This window comes from Triturus cristatus, chromosome 2_2, assembly GCF_964204655.1.
Source record: "Triturus cristatus chromosome 2_2, aTriCri1.1, whole genome shotgun sequence".
Classification (NCBI taxonomy): Eukaryota; Metazoa; Chordata; class Amphibia; order Caudata; family Salamandridae; genus Triturus; species Triturus cristatus.
The window spans coordinates 1,189,562,320-1,189,587,463 of record NC_140582.1 but is presented as its reverse complement, the minus strand read 5'-3'; the positions used below and the strand labels follow the sequence as shown (position 1 = coordinate 1,189,587,463).

Here is a 25,144-nt window from a genome sequence, read left to right as displayed (position 1 = left end):
AGAGGGTGTGGTTGTAAAGGAGAGTTAAGATTGCTGGCCAAAAATCTGGGGCAGTTTTAAAAACAGGTGCAGGTATCCCTTTTGGCCCAGAGGCCCCATCGTTCCTCGTACTCTTGAGTGTCTTGATGACCATGTGAGGATTTATCAGGCCTGACGGCATGTGCTGCTCCTCTACCCGGGCGCTCTTTTCCATGGGGGAGTTGCCAGGAATGGGAGTTACTTCTCCTGACTTTGTATTATTTTGCTGGTTTTGTCTCTCCCCCCAGATGTTTTTTTCTGAGCAGCCTTTATGTAAAGGGGCGTTTGAATATAATTGCTTCACATGTTTCAGCCAGTCTTGCTCTGCTACTCCATTTTCTCTTGTGGCTCCTCGGCTACTCAGCTTATATATGTGTCTCCATAGTCCAGATAGGTTCTTTTCCTTAAGCAGAGAGAAAACTTTAAGCCATTCCCTCTCTGTGTGGGCTTTTTTGCATTCCCACAATTTCTTTCTTAAGGCAGCCCTCAGTGTTGCGACCGATGGTCCCTCCGTTGATCTAACCCCCTCTTTTTTTTGTTGCTAGGGCCTTGCGCATGGCTCGTTTACTTTCAAGTATGTCTTTTGTTAGGCATGAGCTTCCTACAGTTGGTGGGACTTTAGAACTGGGGCCTTTTGGCTGAGGGTTTCCCAACTTCGATTGTAGGTCCTCTACAATGTTCTCTCAATCCTTTATGGAAGATAGCTGCATTGTTGAAATACCTTCCTGTTTCTGATCCAACCAAATTTGCAACTTCTTACCTATCTTTTCTGACCATCTGATCCTCTTCAAGACCTTATGTTTTTCATCCCCTCTCGACTCTGCAATGGCTTGGAAGATGGTAGCTGTCGGTACTTCCAACGGAATCACCTCTCTTAATGGTCTGTGGTCGCTTTCCGTCCTGTAGTCGACTACAAAGTCTTCCAATCTGGCCGCGATTGCTTCGCTGACCATGATATAGTCGATTCTTGAGAGATGTCCCGAAAGGTAGGTTATGCCGTACGTGCTTCTTTCAATGCATGGGTTGTGGACAACTTATGATTTTTGAGGCGATCATAAAGGGGTTCTGCCCGGCCCATCCCCCGAGAGGGGGATTTAGCTTTATGGAGATCCTTCAGATTGAAGTCTCCAACTAGGATTACCTGATGAGATTTGTATTTATTTAGAAGATCATCTAGTTTCCTTGACAGTGTCTCCATACAATCTTTCATGGTGGTCTGTAACGGGTTGATATCCCCCTCCCCCCTCACATAGGCACTGCATTTTAGGGAAACTAGTGGTGGTGGTGCACAACCCCTTTTTTCCCCATCCTCGTATTTCAAGAACAGCTGACTTCAAGCTTTTTTTTTTTTTTTCTCCTTTCCCTGCCCCTTCACCTGGAGACATTCGGCCAGAAGAGACAGACCGGGACCCCGACGTAGAAAGGAAGAAACCCCAGCGAAAAACCCAGGAGCCTGATTCACAGAAGAGAAAGACCTTAATTTCGTTTGGTTTTGTTCCCTGTTCACCTGCATTACCCGGAGATTCTGTTTGACGCGAATAAAAGGAAATCCCTTATACTAAAACCTAGTGTCACGGCCTCATCTCAGTAAAGAACGTAGGAGGCAGAGGACTTCCCTTCGGGGCAAAACATGACAGGGGCTATTGCGGCAGATGACATCATTACATAAGTTAGTCAGGCTAGCCAGTTGGTTGTCTATGATGACCAAGCGATCGGTAATCAGGCCTAGCTGTTTTCGTAGTATAATCAAAAGTTTCTTACATAGCTCTTCGATGCTCAGTAATCCCAAATTATATGGAGCTGCCCCTTTGCCAGGTTTGGCCGGGTGTAATTGTGGCTGTAGCCAGTTTACACAATGACTATTCTTGGGGTGAATTAGTACTCGTTGGCTGGGCACCTCCGGACAATTGTCCAAATTAACTGTGGAGCAACTATGAACATTCTTACAAATGGAAAGTTGCAGTTCGCCACATGACCCAGATGCCCCTATAGGCACATCTGAGTCACTATTAATCATGCTAGTACTATTGCTTGCATTAGCGTGTCCCAGCCCTCTGCTCTGTAGATAATCAGCATTCAGTTAGTACGATCTCATTTGTAATCACCCCCACGGCTCTCTCAAATATGCTGTAAGTGCTGGTCATTCTACGAGTAGCGGTAGCACAACCAGTGGCCTTGATTTTACCCATGATATGTTATGTGAAGAAAAAAGCACTCACCCGGGAGTGCTAAGGGTGGAATGGCAGGTAAGAAGACCATGAAAGAGGATGGGCCCATTCCATCCTCTGCCAGTGGCAGACGGGTGCAGATGGGCCTGGTCTCCCCTGGTGCAGGACCAAACACTACGCTATTATTATTATTAGTTCTTATATAGCGCTCAACTCACCCTTGGGCATCTTGGCACTTGCATTGGGAACCCGTCCTGGTTTTTCCCTGTGAGATAACCCGTACTGGGCATCCCCAAGGTGAAAGCCAGGCATCCCGCCACGGGGGGGCCGTTGTGGAGATTAAGCAAGCTTGTTGCCCAGAGCTGCATAGTGTGAACTCGTGCTTAGAGTGGGCACCGAAGCGAGAATTATCGAGTCCGTGGACAATTGGGCTCCGGACCCTGCCGCGTCGGGAATTGAACCCTGGTCCCGGGTCTGACCTCTGCTTCAGGGTATGCCTCCTCTAACCAGTGAGCTACACTTCTCCACTATATAGTGCTGGTGGCTGGGGCTGAAGGCAGCAAGTGGCAGCAGGTACGGGTGATGAACAAAGGCCGCCTCCAAGGCCTCACAGACTCCTGGGATGCATAGTCAAAACAGGAACACTCTATACTGATGGTATATTAGAGCAGATTTTGGAGAAATTACAGATGTTAGGGCTAACTATAGTGTAGTGTAGTTCCTGTATCCCTGATAGGCTCTGCTCATTGGAATAACATACACTATAGATTTGACATAGGACTAAGGTCAGTATGTCTCTATCGAGTATATTAAACTTAATTACTTGTGTGTGCCAGCTAACTCAGAGGTCACTAGAAACTTCTCGAATATACAAGAAGGGATTAGTCTCTGACAACCGCATAAACATGACAACTTTGTTTCCCTTTAGAATCGGAACAGTCTCAGAATCGTGTAAACAACAGATAACAGTTTCACTCAATCGTGCATGCTTCGTTTCTACAGAGTTGCACAGAAATAGATAGACGGGCGTTTCAATAAAAGGGTTAATTGAACAGTCTTATTTCTCATGCAAGAGATATGAATTGCTACAATCGTAATACAGGCTGCGAAGTAGAATATGTACGAAGTTAGCAGTAAGATAAAATAATGCTGCAATAGCATGGTTTGTAGCTATGACATATATTAATCAAAATACATACATAAATAACATAAGCTAAAATGTGATACTCATCTGATGCTTCTAAATTGTTCTACCCCAGTGTACCTAACCTAAGTGCAGTACGAGGTTTGAAGTAGGTGCCATTTCTAAAGTATAGCTAGCTATATTTTAGTTTAGCCAAGAGTTGCCAAAAGTTTCTCTAAGTTCTAGTCAGCTCCATACCTTAGAATGAGAGAGGTTGGAATCTCTTTTATAGACTCGATAGTCTAACCCCCGCAAGGGAAGTCAGAGAGCACTGGAGCTGGATTCTCTGCGAGGAGGATGGCAGCGTCAGGTCAGTGCATCAGGCTGGAACTCGATCTCCTTCCAAACTTGCTGTGGCGAACCGCGTAATCTGGGTTGGATCGAATCCTCCGGGAACCGCAATTTGCCAGGGCAAGTGCTTGTATATCTATACCTTGAAGGTGTCTAGGAATGCCAGTATTGCTGAAAAGCCGGGCAGAGGAATGTCATGAATGAACCCCTAAGGAATAGATGTTCATGCATACTTAATTAGGTCTTGGAGAAATCAATATTCAAGCTGAGGGAAATTCCTAAAGGCTTAAGGGTCTGGTTTTCCAAGAATTCGTTGCGATGTGGATGGACGGATGTAGGTGGCCATGCCTGTATTTGGTTTGTACGGACAATGTCTAAATAAGGGCCGAATTTCTATGTCCAAATAAGGGCAATGTGAATTGTACCTATATAAGGGCATAAATCGGGAAACTTATATACGGAATCTAAATCTGCACACGACAATAGGGATTGACAAATGCAAGTTTGCAGTGCCAGAGGTTGAGTACTTGGGCCAAGTGATTATGGTGGAAGACATCAAACACAAACTGAAATTTTTAGAAGGTATTCAACTTGCTCCCAGTCTGAAAAACAAAGACCAACTCAAATAATTTCTCGACTGGCTGAGTACTATGCAAAGTTTCTTAACCATTTTGCTGATATAACAAGAGCGATGAGGTTGCTTCTAAAAAAAAGAGGAGAGATGTGCATGTCCTGACGAACCTGAAAAATAATGTTGTGCTGTCAAGGAATGTATAGTCAAAGCTCCTATATTTAAGTTGTGCAGTCCTGGGTATAAAACTGTGCTGAGCACTGATGCAAGCACATATGGACTAGAGGCGGTACTGTTACAATTACATCAAGTAAACATAAGGGTCATTGCATTTGCCTCGAGAACTTTGGGGGGAGCTGAGGAAAGCTACTCAGTGATCAAAAAGGAGGCATTATTTTGTTGGTGAGGGGTGCAACATTATAGGACAAATTTATGGGAACCGAATTTGAAAATAAGAACAGACCACAATCCAAGTGAATGTCCTTTCAACAAAAGGAGGCGGGAGAGCCACGCCTTGGATAGCGAAGTGGCTATTTAGGCTCCTAGAGTTTTCCCTCAAGATGAGATATGTCCCACGTTCAAGAAATGGTAAGGCAGATTGCCTGTCACGGTTACCAATTGATCCATTGATTGACGGGGCATGGAGCAACAGGAGGCGGATGATTGGGAAGGTGGCCACAGTGGAATTGCTATTAGAGGGAGCTCTGGCCTAAACTGTTTAATAGAAACTTGCTGTATGAATGGGATTTACCATTTCATAGAAACCAACTCATAGAACGTGTTTTGTTTTGATACTGTCCTATGCATGCTTATTTTTAAGGTGAAATATTAGGTCTTACTTTCAGAAACATTTTTGTTTGGGGTATTTATTTCGGTGTTGACATTACTTCAGTTTTATATCTTTTATGTTGTCAGTTACTTTTCGCACTATAAATTTACTGACCCCCTAACCTCCTCTAAACACAATCCATCCCCTAACAACCCCGAAACATGATCCATTCTTCCCCTCTAAATGCCCCTCACCATGCCTAAATCCCCACCATTCTAAGCCCTTGAACTCTTTCTGCACGTGAAGTTTGCCCAACTCTGACCCCTAAAACTCTTCACCACCATTAAACTCTGTCCGTAAACCCTACAAAACACTCATCATTCCTGAATTCTATCATGATTTGGTTTCCTCCAATGTGGTTTCTCAGTTTATGAATTACGATTAATTCACATACATCACTCTAAAGGACTGGCCATTGTTGGCATTCAATTGACTGAAATGTTTGAATCCTCCATTGATTATTATACTAAGGCACAGTATTACTTGTTATGTTATTTTATGTTAGATTGAGTTGTAAAGCGCTACTAATCACGCAAGGTTATCCAGGCGCTGGAGCAGGTGCGAAGGTTGTCCTCAGGGTTATTTGTTGAAGCGACAGGCCTTCAGCTTCTTACAGAATTCCAGAGATCTGTTCTGTGAGGACAGGAGGTTTTCTGAAAATCCCACCCTGGTGTTCTCCAATCAGTGGTGTGTTCCCATTCCAGAAATGGTTCTCACCGCTCGTTACTTTATAGATGCTGTTCATGTTGTTCATGGATTTAAGTATGTACAGTTTCAAGCCAATCTTTGAAATAGGGAACCTATTTTGAAAATTACACACGGTTGGACGGCTAAACTGTTTTGACCAGTAGCTGTGCCTGTTGTGTATTATACATGCATCAGCCACTTACATTTCTTTTAACTTTTGGACAATGCTCGATAGCTTAGCACTTTCAGCTTTTCTCTAGCTAGTTTACTCACTTAGGGGCATATCAGCAACAACCGGCGATAATTATCGCTAAGCGCACTTTGCGCTACGATAATTATCGCCGGCTTGCGTGGATTTTTATCGCTGAGATAGCATGCTATTAGCAACACTTATCTCAAAAGCGATAAAAATCCTCACGCTAACTGCCTAATGTGAGATTATCGCTGGAAACCCAGCGATAATCTCACGCAATGTGGCGTTAGCTTGATGATAGGGCCTCACAAACTTAGCCATGATATCCACCTTCCATAGGATATCATGGCTAAGTCAGTCCTGAAGCAGGCGTAAGGAAAGTAGCGATAACAGGGGTTATCGCTACTTTTCTTGCCACCATGCTTCATAGCGTGGGGCTTGATGATAGGAGAAATGTCGCTTAGCGACATTTCTCCTGTCATGTTAGGTCAGGAACGCCCACTTTGCATCTCATTAGAGATGCAAAGCTGGGCGTTAGGAATTCCTATGCTAACGCAAGTTTTCACGCGTTAGCGTGAGCTTGCTAATTAGGCGATAAAATTATTGCCGCTTTTTGGCCGAAAACGGCCGCAAAAGCAGCGATAATTCTATCGCCTCACCTTGCTGAAATGCCCCTTACTTTGTGTATGAAGTTTATTAATAATAACAGGGCGATGAGTGGAACTCGAGGCTGGTGCCCCCCCACAGTGATACTCAAAGTACGGACCGGGGCAGCTTGCGGCCCTCTTGACCTTAACATGTGGCCCCCGGTGTCCAGCAGCACAGGCTGCTGTTCACTTGCTGAGCTCTAATATTCAGAAGAAAATGTTTAAAAACGCAGGCAAGCAGTATTTGCAGGTTAACGAGTTATGACGTAACTAAGGTGGTGTCCTGCAGCACTTAACTTTAGGAACAGCTTAATTTCTAAAGACATCTTTCAGAAATTGCGTAAAAATAGGATTATGTTTCTTTAAATTAAAAAAATTGTATTTCATTAACATAAGGAAGCGTTTTACCATACCACTGCATTGAGAATTCTTTTTTTTAAGTGATAGTTTTGAAACAAGAATTTTGAAACATTTATGCTTTCCCACCCCACACTGAACAACAATGCCAATAGTGAACTAAGAGGCAGGTCACCTGTTATTTGCACCCTTTGGGTGGCCTGGGTTGCTAATGTACGTTACCAGTGTTCTCTTTCCTGCCAAGCCTATTCACCTAGTGGCTTTCTTCCAGGCCTCTAATGCCACCTGTGTCGCTGGCAACGGCTGTTGAGTGCCCTTCCCACCATACATGTAATGCAGATGCAACCGCCTCGCAAACTGTGCTTTCTCCAGCCTGTAAGTGGAGTGGTCCTGTGGTGCAAACAACCAGTCAATTATGGCCACCATTTGGACCACCCAGTAGTAGGCCCTAACATCTGGGAGAGTGATCCCACCCTCATATGGGTCGCAAGCGCTATCCTAGGGTGTCCACCACTCCACAATAGAGTTCTTAGTTCACCCTCTAGCTGGACAAATATTGCCTCTGGAATTGGGTAATATGTGCTTTGGAGGGCATAGAGCAGCTTGGGGAGTGTGATAATATTAAAGACGGCCGCCCTCCCCAACAGGGTCAGGGCTAGTGCAAGCCTGTTGGAATTACAATACTACCCATCCCAAATTCCTGGACAGACACATTTCCCTGTGGGGAGTTACATAAATGCCCAAGTATTGGAAACCATCATCTATATCTGAAGCATCCGAGGTAGAATGGTGAGATCCAGTGGGCCATAGGAGTGGCAAAGCACCGACTTGCCCCAGTTAATATAGTAGCCACACTGAACCACATACATTTCGAACAGCTGGAGGACAGCCAGAATCATGGTCCCTGGCTCGGTGGCTTAGAGCAATATATCATCTGCATAAAGCAAGACTTTTTTTTCTTTCTCCTTTTTCTCCTTGTCAGTGGCAGAGACTTTGAATCCTCCAATATTGGGACAGGCATGGATCATAGAGGCCAAGGGCTCGATGGCAAAATGCAGGGGGCATCACTGTCAGGTGTGCCATCCAATCGGGAATTTCGGTGAGAGAATGACATTCACCCTAACCACCACAGTGGGGGCCTGATAGAGTTGCTCAATCCATTGTGTGTATTTTGGGCCAATCCAAACTTTCTCAGTGTCTGATGAAGGAAGGGCTAATGGATTGCATAAAAAGGCTTTTTGGCATCTAACGCTAAAAGGACATGAGGTTCTTCGCTATGGCTAGCCTCCGGCATCCAGTTTTGTAAGCGACGAAGGTTAAGTCTGGTAGACCGGCCGGGAATAAAGCCAGACTGGTCTCTGTGTATAAGTGGGACTATCACCATTAAGAACCTGGTGGCCAGTACCTTTTTTTCGATGTTTAGTAGGGAGATAGGGTGGTAGGAGCCACAGCTGGTCTCCGGCTTGTTCTTCTTGTGGATCACGGCAATGGTAGCACATTGTAGGTCCAGAGGGAGTTCACCCTTGTCTCAGGCATCTTTGTAAAGGCCCAGCATATATGGACCCAGCTGCCCTGAGTATCTCTTGAAGAATTCTTCCAGGAGGCTGTTAGGCCCCGTAGTCTTCCCTGGTTTCAATTTCGCAATGGCCGCCTGGACCTCCTCAAGTGTGATTTCCTCCTTCAGCGCCAATTGGCCCTCAGCGGGCACCACTGGCATGTCTACCAAGTTCAAGCAGTTCATTATGCACTTTGTGCATGCCAGCAGCCGAGCCCTATAGAACGAGGCATAAAACAGTGCAAAGGCCTCCGCGATTGCCTTGTCCATCGAGTGCGGAGCCCTGGTAACATTGATGACACACTGCACCTAGCCTTCTACTCAGCCAGGCAAACAACTTGCCTGGCTTGTCCCCAGATTCATAAAGGTGGTGTTGCATGGCCAACATCTGCTTTTTAACCTCCCGAGCCAGGTCTCGGTATCCCCTCCAGAGTACCTCTAGTTTGCAGAAGATTTGCAGATCCGTCTGGGCCCTGGAGGACTCCTCAAGGTCCTTGAGCTGACGCTCAATCTCCTTTATCTCTGCTGTTGTTACTTTACTCTTCTTAAGTGCCATTAATTCTTTGCCTTATACCGCAGGACTGTCTTATAGGCTTCCCAGAGTTCTATTACCAAATGTACTTTTCTCTTGTTTTCTTTTAAGCAAAGTTCTGAGTCACTCTGTAGCTCCCAGGCAACCTCAGCATTCCTCAGGTAAAGTTTCCAGCCCGCACCCCAAGGAGATCACCTCCCACCTACTGTGATCCAGAGAGAAGAGTGTTCTGATAGGCCTCATGCCAAGTAGTCTGCCCTGTCTACCCCTTCTACCTCATCTGCAAGAGCGAATATTTAATCGATCCTAGAAAAGACCATGTGTATCCTGGAAAAATAGGAATAGTCCCTGTTCCTCAGATGATGTTGCTGCCACACATCAGAGAGACCCAGTGAGTCCACGAATCATGTAACAGGCGTGTTCCACACGGGGCCATAGCCACACCTGAGAGGTCCAGATTGGGGTCCATGACATTGTTGCAGTCACCTTCCATGACATGTAAGGCGGAGTTGGCCTTTATGAGTATGGCTGCCATGGTGCTTGGAGACAAAGGGTGCATCAGTGGTCAAAGTGGGGGAAAACAAAAAAAGTAGGGGAACTGTGGGCCGAGAATCAGAGGGCGGGAATAACCAGAGAATTGGATCAGTGGGTGGAGTCGGACGTGTGGCCAGAATACAGAAAACATCCAAATTTTGAGAATTTGTTTGGCATTTCACTGACCAGTTACAGCCGGTTATGTTATTTATTTAAACCAATGGATACACATGATTATGTAAGGTTAAATTTGAATTATTGACATTAAAATACATTCACAATGTGCAATAAGTTTCCAATCTCAGAATGTACCAAATATGCTTAAAAGTGGAATCGCAAGCTATTTGTAAGTGAGCCATGGAGTTTTTGTCATCTGCACTTCTCCCTTTTTCCACATGATCAATGGTAAAATATCCTAGTTTGCAAATATTTTCTATATAATTATGACTCTGCCATATTTGCCACATAATACAACATCTGCTCAATGGTAAAATATCCTATTTTGCAAATATGTTCTATATAATTATGGCTCTGCCATATTTGCCACATAATACAACATCTGCTACATAATCCAACAATCTTAACTAATTAATTGTTTGTAGCTCAAACGGATCAAAAGTTACTTTAAAATATGACTTGTGTTGCTGCGAGGTGGACGGCCCTTTACAAAGGTTTACTGATCACCTTTCTCACTGCTGCATTGAATGTTACACTGGTACTAATAAGGCAAAATCTTTCCAGAGACTCTTAGCATGTGTCAAAATAATTAAGTATCAGAAAATATACAGTTTTTTTGCTACTTAATTTAGTCAGCACTGCGGCATCATTTTGTCCTCCTTTGCGGCATAAGTCAATTGGCCCCAAAACAGGTAGCACATGTTAAAAGTGCTTATGCATGAAGCAGAGAGACTAAGAAGTTTGCAAACTTAGGGGCATATTATCAATCCAGGCGATAAAAATATCACCGCTTTAGCGGGAGAAAATTGCCGCTAAAACAGCGATAATGGGCTTGATAATATGCTCTATGGAATTCCAATTGAAGCCCATGTTAGATTCCAAACCTGGGCTTCTATGGGAATTCACAAGGGCACATTATCAAGCCCGTTATTGCTGCTTTAGCTGCAGTTTCCTGCCGCTAAAGCGGCGATAATGTTATCGCCGTTCCTTGACAATATGGCCCTAAATCCTCTTTTGCCAGAAAGGAGCAATGAGGAACACCTTGATTGATTCTTTCTGCAGCCCCACAAGCACACTCTGGAGAAGGGGAAACGGAGGGAGGGCATACAATGTTTCCTGGAAGGCATCCACCCGATGTTTCCAGACAAGAGGTCTCCATGCAGATGGGAGGTAGAAGAGCATTTACTGGGGATGCAAAGAGATCCAGAGTCAGAAGACCCATATTGTCTATCCCTAACTGAAAAGCCTACAGACTGAGATGGAAGTCTGTAGAAGAAGGAATGCCCCTACATGGACTGTCTGCTTGGATATTGGTCTCTGCCTGGACATTGGTCACCTCGGAATGTGCATAGCTTTTATAGAGAATAGATTGTTCTCCGCCCAATTCAGAATGTCCAATGCTTACAGAGCCAGAGTTGCCACCCTGCCTTATGATACTTGATTTTGCAACCTTATTGTCTGTTTTGATTATAACAGCTTTCCCGAACAAACAGGTTGCAAAATGTCGAAGTGCTCTCCTTATCACAGCCAGCTCCCACTAAATCAAAGACTGCTTGTATTCCGTCTCCGACCAACTTCCCTGTGCCTCCTGGTTCTCCGGAACTGAACCCCAACCACAATGACTGGAATCCGTTGTCAGAACTAGTGGGATAGGATCCAACATGTGAACACAGCAATCCAAGTATGGAGGGGTCAGCCACCACTGAAGATCTGGGACAAGGTGTGGGGAGATCAGATTCAACTGGTCGTAATTCCTGAAGTCCAGAGACCAGTGTTGTAGGACATGTTGATCTAAGGGTTTCCGATGGAATCGGGACCCGGGGATTACTGCCGTGCAGGAAGCCATCAACCTCTGAACTCTCAACCAGTCGCCAGCTGATCCTGCCGGCTGCTGCAACAGATGGGAGAAGGCTGACTGAAGGGAGAGCTTCCTGTCCTGAGGGAGAAATACCATCACCAAACCTGTGTCGAACAAGGCCCCTATGAATTGCTTCTGGCAGAGTGGCAGCAGGTTGGACTTTTCTTCTTTTAAGATGAACTCCAATGACAGCAGTGTCTTGCGTATTTACCGAACATATTGATGCGCCTCAGAAAGAGAAGGTGCCACAATTAGCCAGTAGTATATGGATATATATGCATACCTGTAAATAAAAATGGGTGACAATTGTACCTATTTAAAGACTCTTAGTGAAGAAGAAAGGGTGAACGGTACAACCCTGAACTGATAATAGGTGTCTTCCACCACAAGATGAAGAAACCGCTGGTAATCAGGATAAACTGGAACGTGACAATAAGCACCCTGTAAATCCAGGAGGGATTGAATTCCTTCCAAACGAGTTGCCCTCTTCAACACATCTTTAAGGCACTGGAGTAGACCTGAAATGTGGCACTATTGATGAGAATGGAAATCTATACTGTATCAACATTTATCAATACCTAGTGGCATTTTCTTCCACCCTCCATAAGTAATTGATTGTTATTTACTTTGCTGTTGAGATTGTTGTGACTGCGACAACAGAGGTCTGTATTTTCTACCTGCCGTAGCTCCCCAACCTCGAGCCCGGCCTCAAAAGGGCTGCTTTGAACATACTTATTGTGCGTACTATTTCTGGATAAAGGATTTTTTCCACATTAAAAGGTTGAAAAGGCTTTAGGACCTTCTTCTCCTCTGCTGTTTTCCTAATCAACCCAACCAATTGAGAGGAGAACAGTTTGCTGATGGAAAAGGCAGTCCGAGATTTTGGGCTTTCTGAGCTTGTTCCACTTTCCACAATTTAAGCCATAAGTGCCACCTAGCTTCAACTGATGCCCCTCAGCAGTGGCAGAAGACCACAGGAGATCAAAGGATACAACACCCAAAACATTGCGTCAAAATTTCCATATTTGCCAATATTTAAGTTGAATCTTTCTGTTCCTGAAGACAGTCATACAATAGCTGAAAGTTTTTGAGCCTTGTTTGGGAAGAATATCCAGCATAGTTTGTGGCACGAAAGGCAAAATTATACGCTGCATATAATCTCTTTAGATACGCCTCCACTTTTTTATCAACAGTGTCAGACAATGACGCCTCCTCAGAAGTCAAGAAAGGATTCTCCATGCTTGTCCATATGGAATTGATTTTAGGCAGTTGAGGAAACCTCTCTTCAGATAAATGCAATGAATAACGTTAATCCGAGAAATCGCGGAAAGTTGCTTGTACCTGTCTTTCAATTCCTTCAAATAAAGGGATTCAATTGCATCATGCACTAGCAGATCCTGCATTTCTTTGGGTTTATATTGGGCAAGGAACTCATCAGGTTGTGAGTCCTAATGCTCAAAACCCACCATCGCTCTAATATGCTTTCGCATATTCTTGAAATGTTATGTTATGTTATGTTATGCGATTTATAGAGCGCATGGCTGTCCCAGCAAAGGGACGTCCCAGCGCTATGTACACCTTGTACATATCTACTCCATTGGGTCGAGTCAGGGTCATCATCACCATCATCCTGTAACCCTTTAGCATACTTAGAAGGAGGTTTTGCTAAAGCTTAGACAGCAGCTTCATCAGTCATGGCTTGAAGATCAGTCCTTCAAGCTGAAATAAGTTTCTCCTTAGCTGCTACAAAGCTTTCTGATGTACCTGGCTGTTCCTCCATGATTGCACTTAAGTCAAAAAGCAGCAAATTCCAAATATGGGAACCTAGCTACCGGCTGTTATCTCGCAAGATGAAAGAGAGTGCCAAAAATCCCTTGTGAATGCCTACCCCCTAGCTCCCGTGGGCACTACAAGGAAGAGAGACAGGATACAACTGAATACACTTCTTCGCACAACAATACATGTTTGGCAGTCCCCTCCCCAGCTGGAGCACCTGAACAGGGAAGCATGTACTGTTCTAAGCATAACTCTGCGGCTGCTGAAGCAGACCCCCACATTGTAAGTAACAATCAAAGGTTTGAGTGGATTCAGGTCTTACCTTTGTGACTGCATAGGTTTTTCAACCTCTGCTGTCCCTGGGTAAATAACAAAGGTTTGAGTGGACTCAGGTCTTACCTTCGTGACTGCATTGTTTTTTCAGCCTCCGCTGCCCCTGGGTAGAACGTCGTTGATAGAGAAAAGACAGGAAGAGCGGAAGGAGGGAGGGACCTTTAGTAATACATCATGATGAGGAGGACAAGTGGTGGTAATGTTGCGTTTTGTATATGCTTTTAGAGTGTTAACAAGCTTCCACAAGAAACTTTGCAACATTCTCTTTTGTTTTTTCTGTTGGTTTTATAGTCATAGCTGCTTTGCAAAAAACATTTTGTCTAAATTAGATATATAAGTGGCATCTTCTTATTGCAGTGTACAAATTCTTGTCATACGAAAATATTTCTTAAAGTGTCAATAGTTTCTAAATACTTTCAGATGATAAGTGCATAAAGAATCACAATTTGTGCATTGGATTTTCAATGATTCTCACAATGCGGTATATGCATATATTCTATAATGACATTCTACATCTACAAGTACAATATTAGTTGCATTTAAATTCAGTTAGAAGTTCATCATAGTTATTAGCTTTCAGATAATGGTAGTATTGCATTAATAATTCAACAAAGTAATTCCAAAAGAAAATAATATCTATCATTTTCACTAATTTGTAAATTGCTAATTGTACCTCTCCAATGCGTGCCACCTTTTATTGCAAGAGATGGAAAGGATGACATGGGAGTTGTAAAACAAACAAATAAGAAAGTTGCCAAAGTATGTTTGCTTTACTTGTTGACCCAAAACATGCGTGTTCCTGACAATACAGAGAATTAAAACCAGTTTCTTATTACTAGCTAATAGGCTGTTTCATGAAAATTTGGGACATTTTACAAATGGTTTTGGAGACCATTTCAATATTAAAAAGTAATTTGCTCAAAACATTTCCTTCTTAACGAGACAAAAAGAAAATAAACAAACTGGCTTACTCAACATCCAACCAATGCATTATACATTCTGATAACATAAGGGCTATCAGCATAATGGAAAACTAATGAAATTAGGATTTTCATTAATTAGATAATTTTTTCTAAGTGTTGAAAATTAGCTGTTTTATTTGAGAATACTGGATAATTGCATACACAGTTCACTGGGAAAACCTTAGATAGATCTAATGTACACCATTGACTGAACCTGAGTAAGCAAATTTAGTGGTAAATGACATATTTGCACCATACAATATATAATTCAATATCTTATGAGCTCCTGAATTAACACTTGTGTTTTTTCTCAGTTAACAGATATGCCACCCAGGATCAACTACAAGATGAGGGATTCTGAAAAGTGTTCTGGCAAACTGGAGCCATATCATCATACATCCTCGAGAAGAGTAAAATATTCACAAGGCCGCAATCATATAAAACCTGCAAGGAATGGATTAGCTGATGTTGCTCCTAAACCAACATCATCTGATAGAACAAAATCCTGTATATGTAGTGACTGTGGCAAGGCTTTCAGTAACACCTCCTGGCTTATCATTCATCAGAGAGTGCACACAGGGGAAAAACCATTTTCATGTAAGGAGTGTGGCAAGCGTTTTGGGGTGGCATCAAGCCTTAAACTACACCTGCGAACACATACAGGAGAAAAACCTTATTCCTGTAATATATGCAAAAAAACATTCAGCCGGCAAGCACATTTTACAACACACCAGTTAACACATACAGGAGAGAAACCATACTCATGCAGTGAATGTGGAAAAAGTTTCAGACAGCAAGCACACCTTATTTCCCATCAGCGAATACACACCGGAGAAAAGCCATATGCATGTACAGAATGTGGTAAGCGTTTCAGCCAGAAATCACACCTTCATTCACACCAGCAAGTACACACTGGAGAGAGACCACATACATGTATTGAATGTGGGAAGAGTTTTGCACAAAATTCATCACTTATTACCCACCGAAGGATACACACTGGAATAAATCCATACACATGTAATGAATGTGGAAAATGTTTTAAGCAATCATCAAACCTTGCCACGCACAAACATACACACAGTGTTGAGAAACCATATGAATGTAATGATTGTGGAAAAAAATTTAAAATGTCTTCATTCCTTATCACTCATCAACAAATACACTCTGGAGACAGGCCATATAGATGCAACGTATGTGGCAAAACGTTCCGGCGATCCCATCACCTTAAATCACACAATTTAACACACACCGGAGCAAAACCTTTTACATGTAGTGAATGTGGGAAGAGCTTTAGCCAGTCAACAAACCTGGTCATACATCAGAGAACACACACAGGAGAAAAACCATTTACATGCAAAGAATGTGGGAAGAGATTTACCCTGTCTGGGGACCTTCTCAAACACAGTACAATACATAACTCGAATAAACCATATAGCTGCAATACATGTGGGAAAGGATTTAGCCGGCCCACATACCTGATCGTTCACCAACGGGTTCACTCTGGAGAAAAGCTGTATGTATGTAAGGAATGTGGGAAGAGTTTCAGTTGGCTAAGTAGTCTGAACAGTCACCAGTTAATACACACAGGAGTAAAACTTAATGCGTGTGATGAATGTGGTAAGAAATTCAGCTCATTATCAAACTTTAAAAAACATAAGGGGACACATTTACAAGAGAAGCCATTCACATGTAAGATTTGTGGAAAGTGCTTTAGCCATTCTTCGTACTTAAAGCAACATCAAATAACACACACTAAAGATAAACCATATAAATGTAGTGAATGTGGGAAATGTTTTAAAAGGACAACAGAACTCATTAAACATGAAGGAATACACACAGGTGAAAAGCCCTATAAATGTAATAAATGTAATAAGAGTTTTCGCCTAGCAAGCTCACTCACCAGTCACTTAAAAATACACACAAAGGAAAAACCATACACATGTAGTGAATGTGGCAAGAGTTTTCGTTGGTCTTCTTACTTAGTGACTCATCAACTAGTACACACTGGAGAAAAACCAAATACTTGCAATGTATGTGGAAAGGCATTTAGAGCATTAACAAATCTAATTAGGCATAGAAGAATACACACAGGTGTGAGACAATATCCATGCAAAGTGTGTTCAAGAAGTTTTACTCGACTATCAAACTTGATAAAACACATGGAAACACATACAGAAAACTCACCTTGACCTTGAAATCAATTTCACCTCTATCACAAGCATGAAGACACTAAATCTGTGAGTTGCCACATCCATTCTGGAGTTTTACAAGTGTATCAAACTCAGTAAAACATTAATAAATATTGAAATGAATTAACTATGACTTATTAATGATATTAATGTATATAAATGCAGTCTTGCTAAAACAAATAAAGCACTACGTTAGGGAAAACCACATCCATGCAAAGAAGATATATTGTGTTATCAGAATTAAAATAATTAAAAGAAATACCTGAAAATACACTCACAAGACATAACATGACTCAAGAGCAACGTTTTGCCATTTTGTAGGAGAATAACCCATAATTTAGACTTTAAGATGGAAAGAACCAATAGAATGTGGCAAATAAAAAAGAAAATAATAAACAAATTCAATGATATGTGCTGCATCATGTGTAAAGTAAATGAAAGTAAGAAAACCTCTCATGCAACTCTCTTTCATTTCTGACTGTGTTATGCCTTTGCTTGCTATGCTTCTCTGAATATTATTTGCCTTCTTTAGAGACTTTCCATGCTCACAGGATTATAGGATGTGATATGCTTCATAATAAAACAAGCGTTACCAAATCAATAGGTCTGGCATGGGCAGCTAGTGCAAAGTTGATTATTTCATTTTTATAAAAAGATATATGTATAGGAAATCTGCCTTTCTGCTTGGCCACCTCCGATTTTTGGCCTTTTGCTAGGCCTCATATTTTTGCTAATTGGTATATTTACCTTTCCTATAAGTCCATAGTATATGATGCAAAATGTATACAGGGCCTGAAAATTCCAGGTGACTAGTGGACTGCAGTGCCTATTGTGTGATCCACTACAATGGCAGTATAAACATTGCTTCAGGTCTACCATGGTAGCTTGACCTTAGCAGTGTAAAAACTGTGATTCGGCCTATCAATATAAACCCTTTTGACAGATCAAAAATCTCCCTTTCAAATATTAATAAGCAACCCTATGTAGGCATTGTACCATACTAGTCAGGGTGTTTAGTATGTGAAGGTAGGACAAGTAAAAATTAAATTTTAACATGTCTTTACAGTGAATAGCAGCCAGAAGCTATTTTTCACCACAGAAGGTTTATCTGTCTTATGTGGAAAAACAGAGTACAGATTAGAATCCTAATACTGTATCTCAGGAATGGGACTAGCTAGAAAAATAATTGAACTATTTTAATAGAGTTATTAAAAATCTAATTCATGGAGTCAGGTGTTGAATAAATATTAAGGAAAAGTAACATTTAGAAAGTTACCTTTTACCTGCCGGAACTGGCAGAAGGCTAATTGGTATAACCATCTGCCACCTCCCAACCAATGATTAGCCTTACAATAGGTGTGAATAAATGTGAAATCATACTTCCCAGGCACATTTGGTGTCCCTGTGCATAGTCCAGCTCAAACCGGTTCAGGGGCTTCCAGCCCCTGCTCTGGTGCTACACTGGACAAAGGAAATGGGTGTAGCCACCCCTCTTTCCAAACCCTCCCATAGGTGAGTCCCCAGAGTATGTCCAACCCCCTACCTTAGTATAAGTATGGGACCCCTGTCCTTAGGACTTTAGATTACCCTGGACGAAACTCTAAAGCTGAATCCTGGACCTTCAATGTTCGGCTCAAGACCAGAGGACTGAAGAAATCTCCCTTGGGGTCAAGGAGTGACTCCCCTGCTTGGCAGGAACCATCGAAGTAATTTGCCGGTCTGCATTATCGAAGCTCCCGCCGGACTCCGAAGTATTTGCAGCCCAGGAAGAGGATTTTCAGACATCTCAGAGGCCGATCCGAGTCCCCAGCAAAGCTAAGGCCCGTAACTCGTGAGTAGTATAGAACCGGAAACTCCTGGTCACCGTGCATTTCTGCAAGTGCATTGACTTCTCGATGTCTCTTGAAGTTTTGCTTGGGCTGACTTGTTGCCCCCCCCTCGAACACTGAATCTACTGAAGATTGTCAGCCTGGTCATTCCGAGTGACCCGTGGGCCTCCATTTTGTGTTTCCTCTTGAGGTCCTTTTACGATCCCTGTTCCATTGACTGGTAGGTCCCTGAGAGTGTAAATTTGTATTTCCTTGGGCTTTCCTGGTTGCTCCAGATGTGCCCTGACTCCCAACCAAGTGGTGAGTCCCACAGGCCTTGTTGGTCTGCACCGAAGCATCTTTCTTGTTTCTGCGTGGGTTGCTGTTACCAAGGCTTGTTGTGTCCAATCCAGGCACCAATGCTGCAGCACTCGACATCCTTTATGGGACAGCTCGAATCCAGCTCCTGGTTGTCCTCAACACCTCCTGGTCCTCGTGGCTGAAGAGTCAAGCTTCACCTCTTTCACCTGAAATCACCCGACATCGGTGGGCATCTGCTCATCGCCTTCCTGGTCACTGGCTAGTGACCCAGACTCTGTCCCCTCTGCTTTCAGGTTCTTCTCATCCTCGACCCAGGCTTGGATCTCTTCGGACACTTCGCATCTTCACGGCAGCAGCACTTCTTCGCCAGCTCCCATTGAAATCGACGCCGCAACCCGACACCAAAAGACACCTATGTACCCGGCTTCCCTGGGTGAGGTAACACGAGTACTCTGGTGTTCCCATGGGTGCTAGCCCTAGAACTTCCTAAGTCCAAAAGGGTTTGGTCCTGACTCATTTCTAAATGTCCCTAATCTTTAAAAATCTAACCGCGACTTTCCCCATAGAAGCTAACGGGAGCATGCGGCTGTGTTCACACACTGCACACGGCCCCCGTGGGTCCCCTGTGTCACTACCTTGGGTGGTTCCTTGGGCTCCCAGCAATTCTACATGCTCTAGGCCTTGTGTCTAGTTAAGTCGTGGTTCTTATAACACTATTTTAGTATATGGTTTGGCTCGCCCCTAGGGCCTGACGTGTATTTGTGCTATTTTACTGTGATTATTGAAGTGTAACTTATGTGTTTTGACCTCTAGTCTCATAAAGAGACTAGGAGGGTGTGTTTAGTAATAAATACATATATGTTATATATATACCTGGTGTGGATATCTTTCATTTAGTGATTCAAGAGATTATAGACTGGTAAAACTAGCTGCTTTACATTCCTTCAAGACTTAGCCTGAATGCTGCTCTCCATAGCTACCACTAGGATAGCTTTCAATAAAGGTTGTCTTTAACCTATAACCAATAAGGGTTTTTTTGGAATGATGCAAGGTGCCCACTATAACTAGTGGACAGCATATATCAGGCCAACTTCTCACACCCTTCACCTAAGATGGGCCAAACCTGTTTCCAGGGTGGTACTACCTTCCTCAACCAGGGACCCTAAAGATCCCGGCTAGGCCTGCACTACCCCTTTGGGGAAACACAGGGTCCCTTCACTTAAGATGAGCCCCACCTGTGTCCAGGCAGGGTGGTACTACCTTGCAGAAGTCCACCTCCTACCTCGAGCTGGAAACACCCTCCTGCTTCCAGTCCTGGGATACAAGTCCCCTAGGACCTACCTGACTGGTCACCTGGCCAGGCATCGTCCCAACGACCACCACAGGCTCACCACACTAGCTCCAGGGTGACATCCTAGCTCGAAAACTACCCCTCCTTTGGGCCACTCATCACCATGGTCCAACCCGGGGTAACCACTTACCGGACCCTGACACCTCAGGGTCCGCCACTAACCCTTCACCTGGAAAGCACGGAGTACATCACCCCCACTCAGATCTCCACTGGGTCAGTTACCTAGCCCACCTAGTGTACCTCGGGGCTACCACTACACACCATCACTCAAGAACTACCCTCCTTTGGGGCCACCCTCTACCAGGGGCCACCCCTGGGTGCTCACCTACCCACCAGTTATCCTGGGGGCCTGCCGGACAAACAACTCTACCACACTCTCCTCCCACCATGGGAAAAGTGTCTTGGGGTCCCCCACCATGGCAACCCCTGGGGCGTTACTACCCGGGGTTAAGAAACCTCCTGCCCCACCCTTCCAGTGGTTTTGGCCTGCGCCAATAGCAAGAAACTTTCAGCGGGGGAAGGATATCTGGGGCCCCCTCTGTGGACACCCTCCCTGCCCTTAAAAAGCGCGGGAATCTCCCAGGACTCCTACTTCTCCTGTCCCCCCAAAGGTCAATCCACCCCTACACCTCCACCTGTGATGTAGGTATCAGTTGCTGTCCCTATCTCTTGAGGAGACACCCTCCTCATGCAGGTGTAGTGTGTGTAGTGTTAGGGTTCAAAGGTGTACAATATGGCTTAGAACATTTGTATGCAATCATTTCCTGGAAAGCACCATCTCGCTAGCACATGATAATCAACTGAACTCAGTCGCATCAATACAGTATACATTTAAACCATAATATATTCACATGACATATGTGTGCGGGGCTTTCCTTTCCCATACTTTTAGTCGACATAACCAAAACTTTGAACCCTTTTCAGAACCTTGCGCTCTTCTATTTGCTGATTACTGCATTGGTAAAGTGTGGCAAAACTGGACTTATCAAATGCTATAAATGCGCACCAGAATGGGATACTATGTTTCCCGCCGCTAGACACCAATGTTGGAAAACGAGGCAGCATCTGTGAGGCCTGCACAAATAACATGACTACATTTGTCTTTTACTGGGAACTAAACAACCAATTGTTGCGCCTAACTCTCAGAGGGTAGCGTTGCAGAGCAGTCTGAGGCTTACTCAAGGGAGGTGGTGTGGGCTAGTAATCGCCATTACAGGTGCGCAGCAATAACACTCAATAATTGATTGTCCAGTCTGTACTTTGCTTTATAAAAGTAAGAGTACATTTATTAAACACACACACTACTCAATACTATGCACCAATTTACAAATATACACACGCTGTTGGAATTACTTTGTGACATTGCATAACATCTCCATCCCTCCCATAGGGGCGTGAGGTCTAGTACCACCACTATGCACATCATCTTGCCCCCAAATGCAGTTAGTTGATCATAACCTGAACTTGGGCCCTGCGCACTGGCACCAGCCCAGTGGCAACCCACCCCATTATCTCAACAGGCATTTACAATAGGTACACCTGCCTTGGTGACACACAACCCTGACTGAGCATTTACTACTGACCATAAAGTATGCACCTCTATATCTTAAGAGCTGGCAGTCTGGGTTCTTCACCTAAGCGCAGCAGCAAGAATACATGTTAAAGCATCACTTTAGAATGACAGTACTTATCACATTTGTGGGTCATTAGAATGCCTTGCAATTACAGCCCCTAAAGGCATCACAGATGAAATCACAGGATTACGCACATACAGCCAGACACCCTAGCAGCACTGTCTGGCAACATAACCCCTCTTTGCTTATGACATCACCCTACAGAGGTACTTCACATTACACATGTGCCTTTCAGTCTCTCTAAAAGAAATAACGTTAGTAAATGCATTTCTGGTGCAATTACACCTTTTCACCTCCAGGGGATGCCCTTCTCCAGACATCCCCAGCTCAGCTTTTGACTCCTTGATGCACTGCTCAGTAAAGGAGGTGTTAATACTGGTGCTGAGCCCTTGAGGGGTTATTCTTTTAGGTCCCCTAGAAACTTAGGGAGGGACTTCTCTTCATGCTGGGGGGAGACTGCGCTTCTCCAGCAGGCCCCCCGCACCTTTGCATGCATGTGGTGCTGACCCCGTTCTCCTGGGGCCACCACAAGCAGAGAAAACGCCGTTTTACCCTTGCAGGCTGGTCCAGGCCTGCAAGGCATTATGGGACCTTCTAAATTTCAGAGCAGCAGCTGTCCCGCTGCTTCGGGGAGAGCCGCGAAGTGGGCCTCCGGCCACGTCCATGCAGCGCTGGAGGGTCTGGTCCTACCCAGACCCCCAGGTGAGTCATTCAGCTCGGGGAGCCAACCCCCGGCCGATCTGCTGAGTTTCGGGGGCCCGGTCCCACCCGGGCCCCTCGCCGTACTCTCTCTTTGTTCGTGGCCCCGGTCCCACCCGGGACCACCGCATGCCTTCCTTATTGGAGGGCAGCCCGGAGAGCCCACACCCGGCTGCCCCGCCGGCTCCCCGCCCGGCCAGCACCCTTGTGTGCTGCCGTGGGAGCCGGCAAGGCAGTTCTGGTCTGCCCGCTCCGGTGGGCAGACGCGTCTTCTCCCGTCGGCAAGCCTGACCTCGGGGGGAGTGTGGCTCCTCCTTCTCTTCAGGGCCCGGGGATGGGCCCCCAGCCCCCAGACATCTTTGGGGGGGCACGACAGCGCTCCCCTCCAACCCAGTCACTTCAGGGCCCGGAGATGGGGTCCCAGGCCCCTCCTCCTCGTCAAGGGGGGCGCGACTGCGCTCCCCAGCTGCTCTTCGTCGACGGGGGCGGGGTGGGCTCCTGGCTGGGATAACTTCACGGGGAGCACAACGGCGCTCCCCAACTTGGCTTCGGGGCCCAGGGATGGGGTTCCGGGCCCCCAAAGACCTCTCTGCGGGGGGCGAGATGGCGCTCCCCGCCTCCACTTCACCACATGGGGCCCAAAGTTGAGATCCCAGGCAACCGATCCTCCTCAAGGGGAGGCGCGGCGGCACTCCCCTCCATGCACAATCCGCGGGTGCCAGGGTAGGCTCCTGGCACCCCGCTTGGGTCATTTTCACAGGGAGCGCGACAGCGCTCCCCGGCTTTCTTCTCTTGTTGGGGGCAGCCCCCAGGACCTGACCCACCTTGGGGGCATATCCAAGACCGGCAGCGGAGCCCCACTTGCTTCATCGTCAGTCTGCCAGAGGCCAAAGGTCACCTACCTTCTGGGGGCCATTTGTCAGCCCCCAGGAGTCCGATCTTCATGATCTGGACCTCTTCTTACTCCTGGTGGCGCTCCCCAGCCACTGGGAGCACTCTCCTTCACCCTCGGTGTCTCTGAGAGGGGGGATTCAGCAGGGAGCTGTCTTCACTGGCTCCCTGCGTCAGTCTTTCACCTGCTCTCCTCCTGAGCCTCTCTTCTCCCTGCACAGAGGCCCCTGCTTCTGCGCACTGGTCCTGGACTCTTCTCCTGGCGCTATTCAGGATCCTGGGGGCAGTCAGGGGGTTCCTCCTTCCAACTGCCCATTGCGCCAGGCTCCAGCACCTTCTACCTCAGCAGGCCACACCCCAGAGAGAGCTTCTCTTCCTGTGCAAGCACTTTTTAAAAGTTGAGGAGGAGGCTGGCAGGTAGTCTCTATTTTTCCTATCAAACAGCGACACATCACTTCACTGCCCCAGCTCCCTCGTTCCCGCCCAGCCTCTGGGTTTGTTCAAAATGGCGTTGTCCGAGGTCTCCTGCCACATGGTCTCTGAAAGCCCCTTCCCCCCACGCTGCCTTCCCTCCCTGGTGCAGCCTGGTGCCTGGCACCCAGTGATAGCTGCTGGTGGATGAGCCTGTAGCTCCACCCATCTTCTCTTCCTTGGAGAGGTGGCCTTAGCTCGTGGAAGAAAGGTTATCAATCCAGCCTGATGAGGTCAGCCCTCAGCCAGGTCCTGGTTATGGCTGACTCAGAGAAATATGAAATTTCTGGATGACCCAAAAGCAGTACAAATATGACTTTGGACTCTGCAGAATACTTCTTCTCACACCCGTGGACTTTAGTGCGTGTCTGGAATCTGTAGGCCTTAGGAAAGTTAATCTAGCCCATGGGCTCCACATCCCCATAGGGGAATTATGAAGTGTAAAACCGATTCTGTTGTGGCATAGGGTTTGGACAATAGAAGAGATGAAACTTAACCGCCTGATTATCAATGACTGTATGGGTCTAGATGGAGTGAAACAAGTTAAATGGTTGCTTTATGTTAAAACATTCTTATATAATTTGGGTCACAAAGAATTTTATGATGATCCTATTACTAGGCTTAGGATAACCAGGAAGGACCTTAAGAGAGAGTCCTTAGGTTTTCTCAGCGACCAGAGGCTCTGCACAGAAATGAACAAAAAAACGGTCCAGGCGCATAATCTTACCTTAATATCTTTAAAATTGCAACCATACCTAGACCTGACAGTATCTGATTATGATAAATTCCTTTTAATCCGTTTTCGTTTAGGTATTTTACATAGATTAACAAGCTTCCCTACAGCCAATGATTGGTCAAAAGCACTGTGTAAATGTCCGTGCGATGATACGTCAGATCAATCGACCATTCATGTGGTATTCTTTTGTAAATTCTATTCAGTGCAGAGGAACCTATGGATTATTCCTCTGTTAAAATTACTTGGTCTAAGGCAATGTCGACCAGCCCTTATAGCTTTACAACAGTTAGAGACACCTTATGTGATAGCCTCTATAACAACCTTTTTAAAAAAAGTTTTTAGGTGTAGGATATCGATCCAAATGTAAGATGTC

The 25,144-nt window shown here is 45.0% G+C and overlaps 1 protein-coding gene across 2 annotated transcripts in view; it reads left to right on the top strand.

Annotated features, from left to right (window-relative positions):
* The window catches only part of LOC146863354 (uncharacterized), a 237,333-nt gene extending 217,597 nt beyond the window's left edge, over window positions 1-19,736 (top strand). For both annotated transcript variants that reach the window (XM_085642787.1, XM_085642786.1), the window contains exon 3: window positions 14,986-19,736. In XM_085642787.1, coding sequence (XP_085498913.1) covers window positions 14,995-16,860 — 1,866 coding nt within the window. In that variant the 5' untranslated portion in view covers window positions 14,986-14,994 and the 3' untranslated portion in view covers window positions 16,861-19,736. The remainder of the gene's footprint in view (window positions 1-14,985) is intronic.
* Window positions 19,737-25,144: the final 5,408 nt, after the last annotated feature.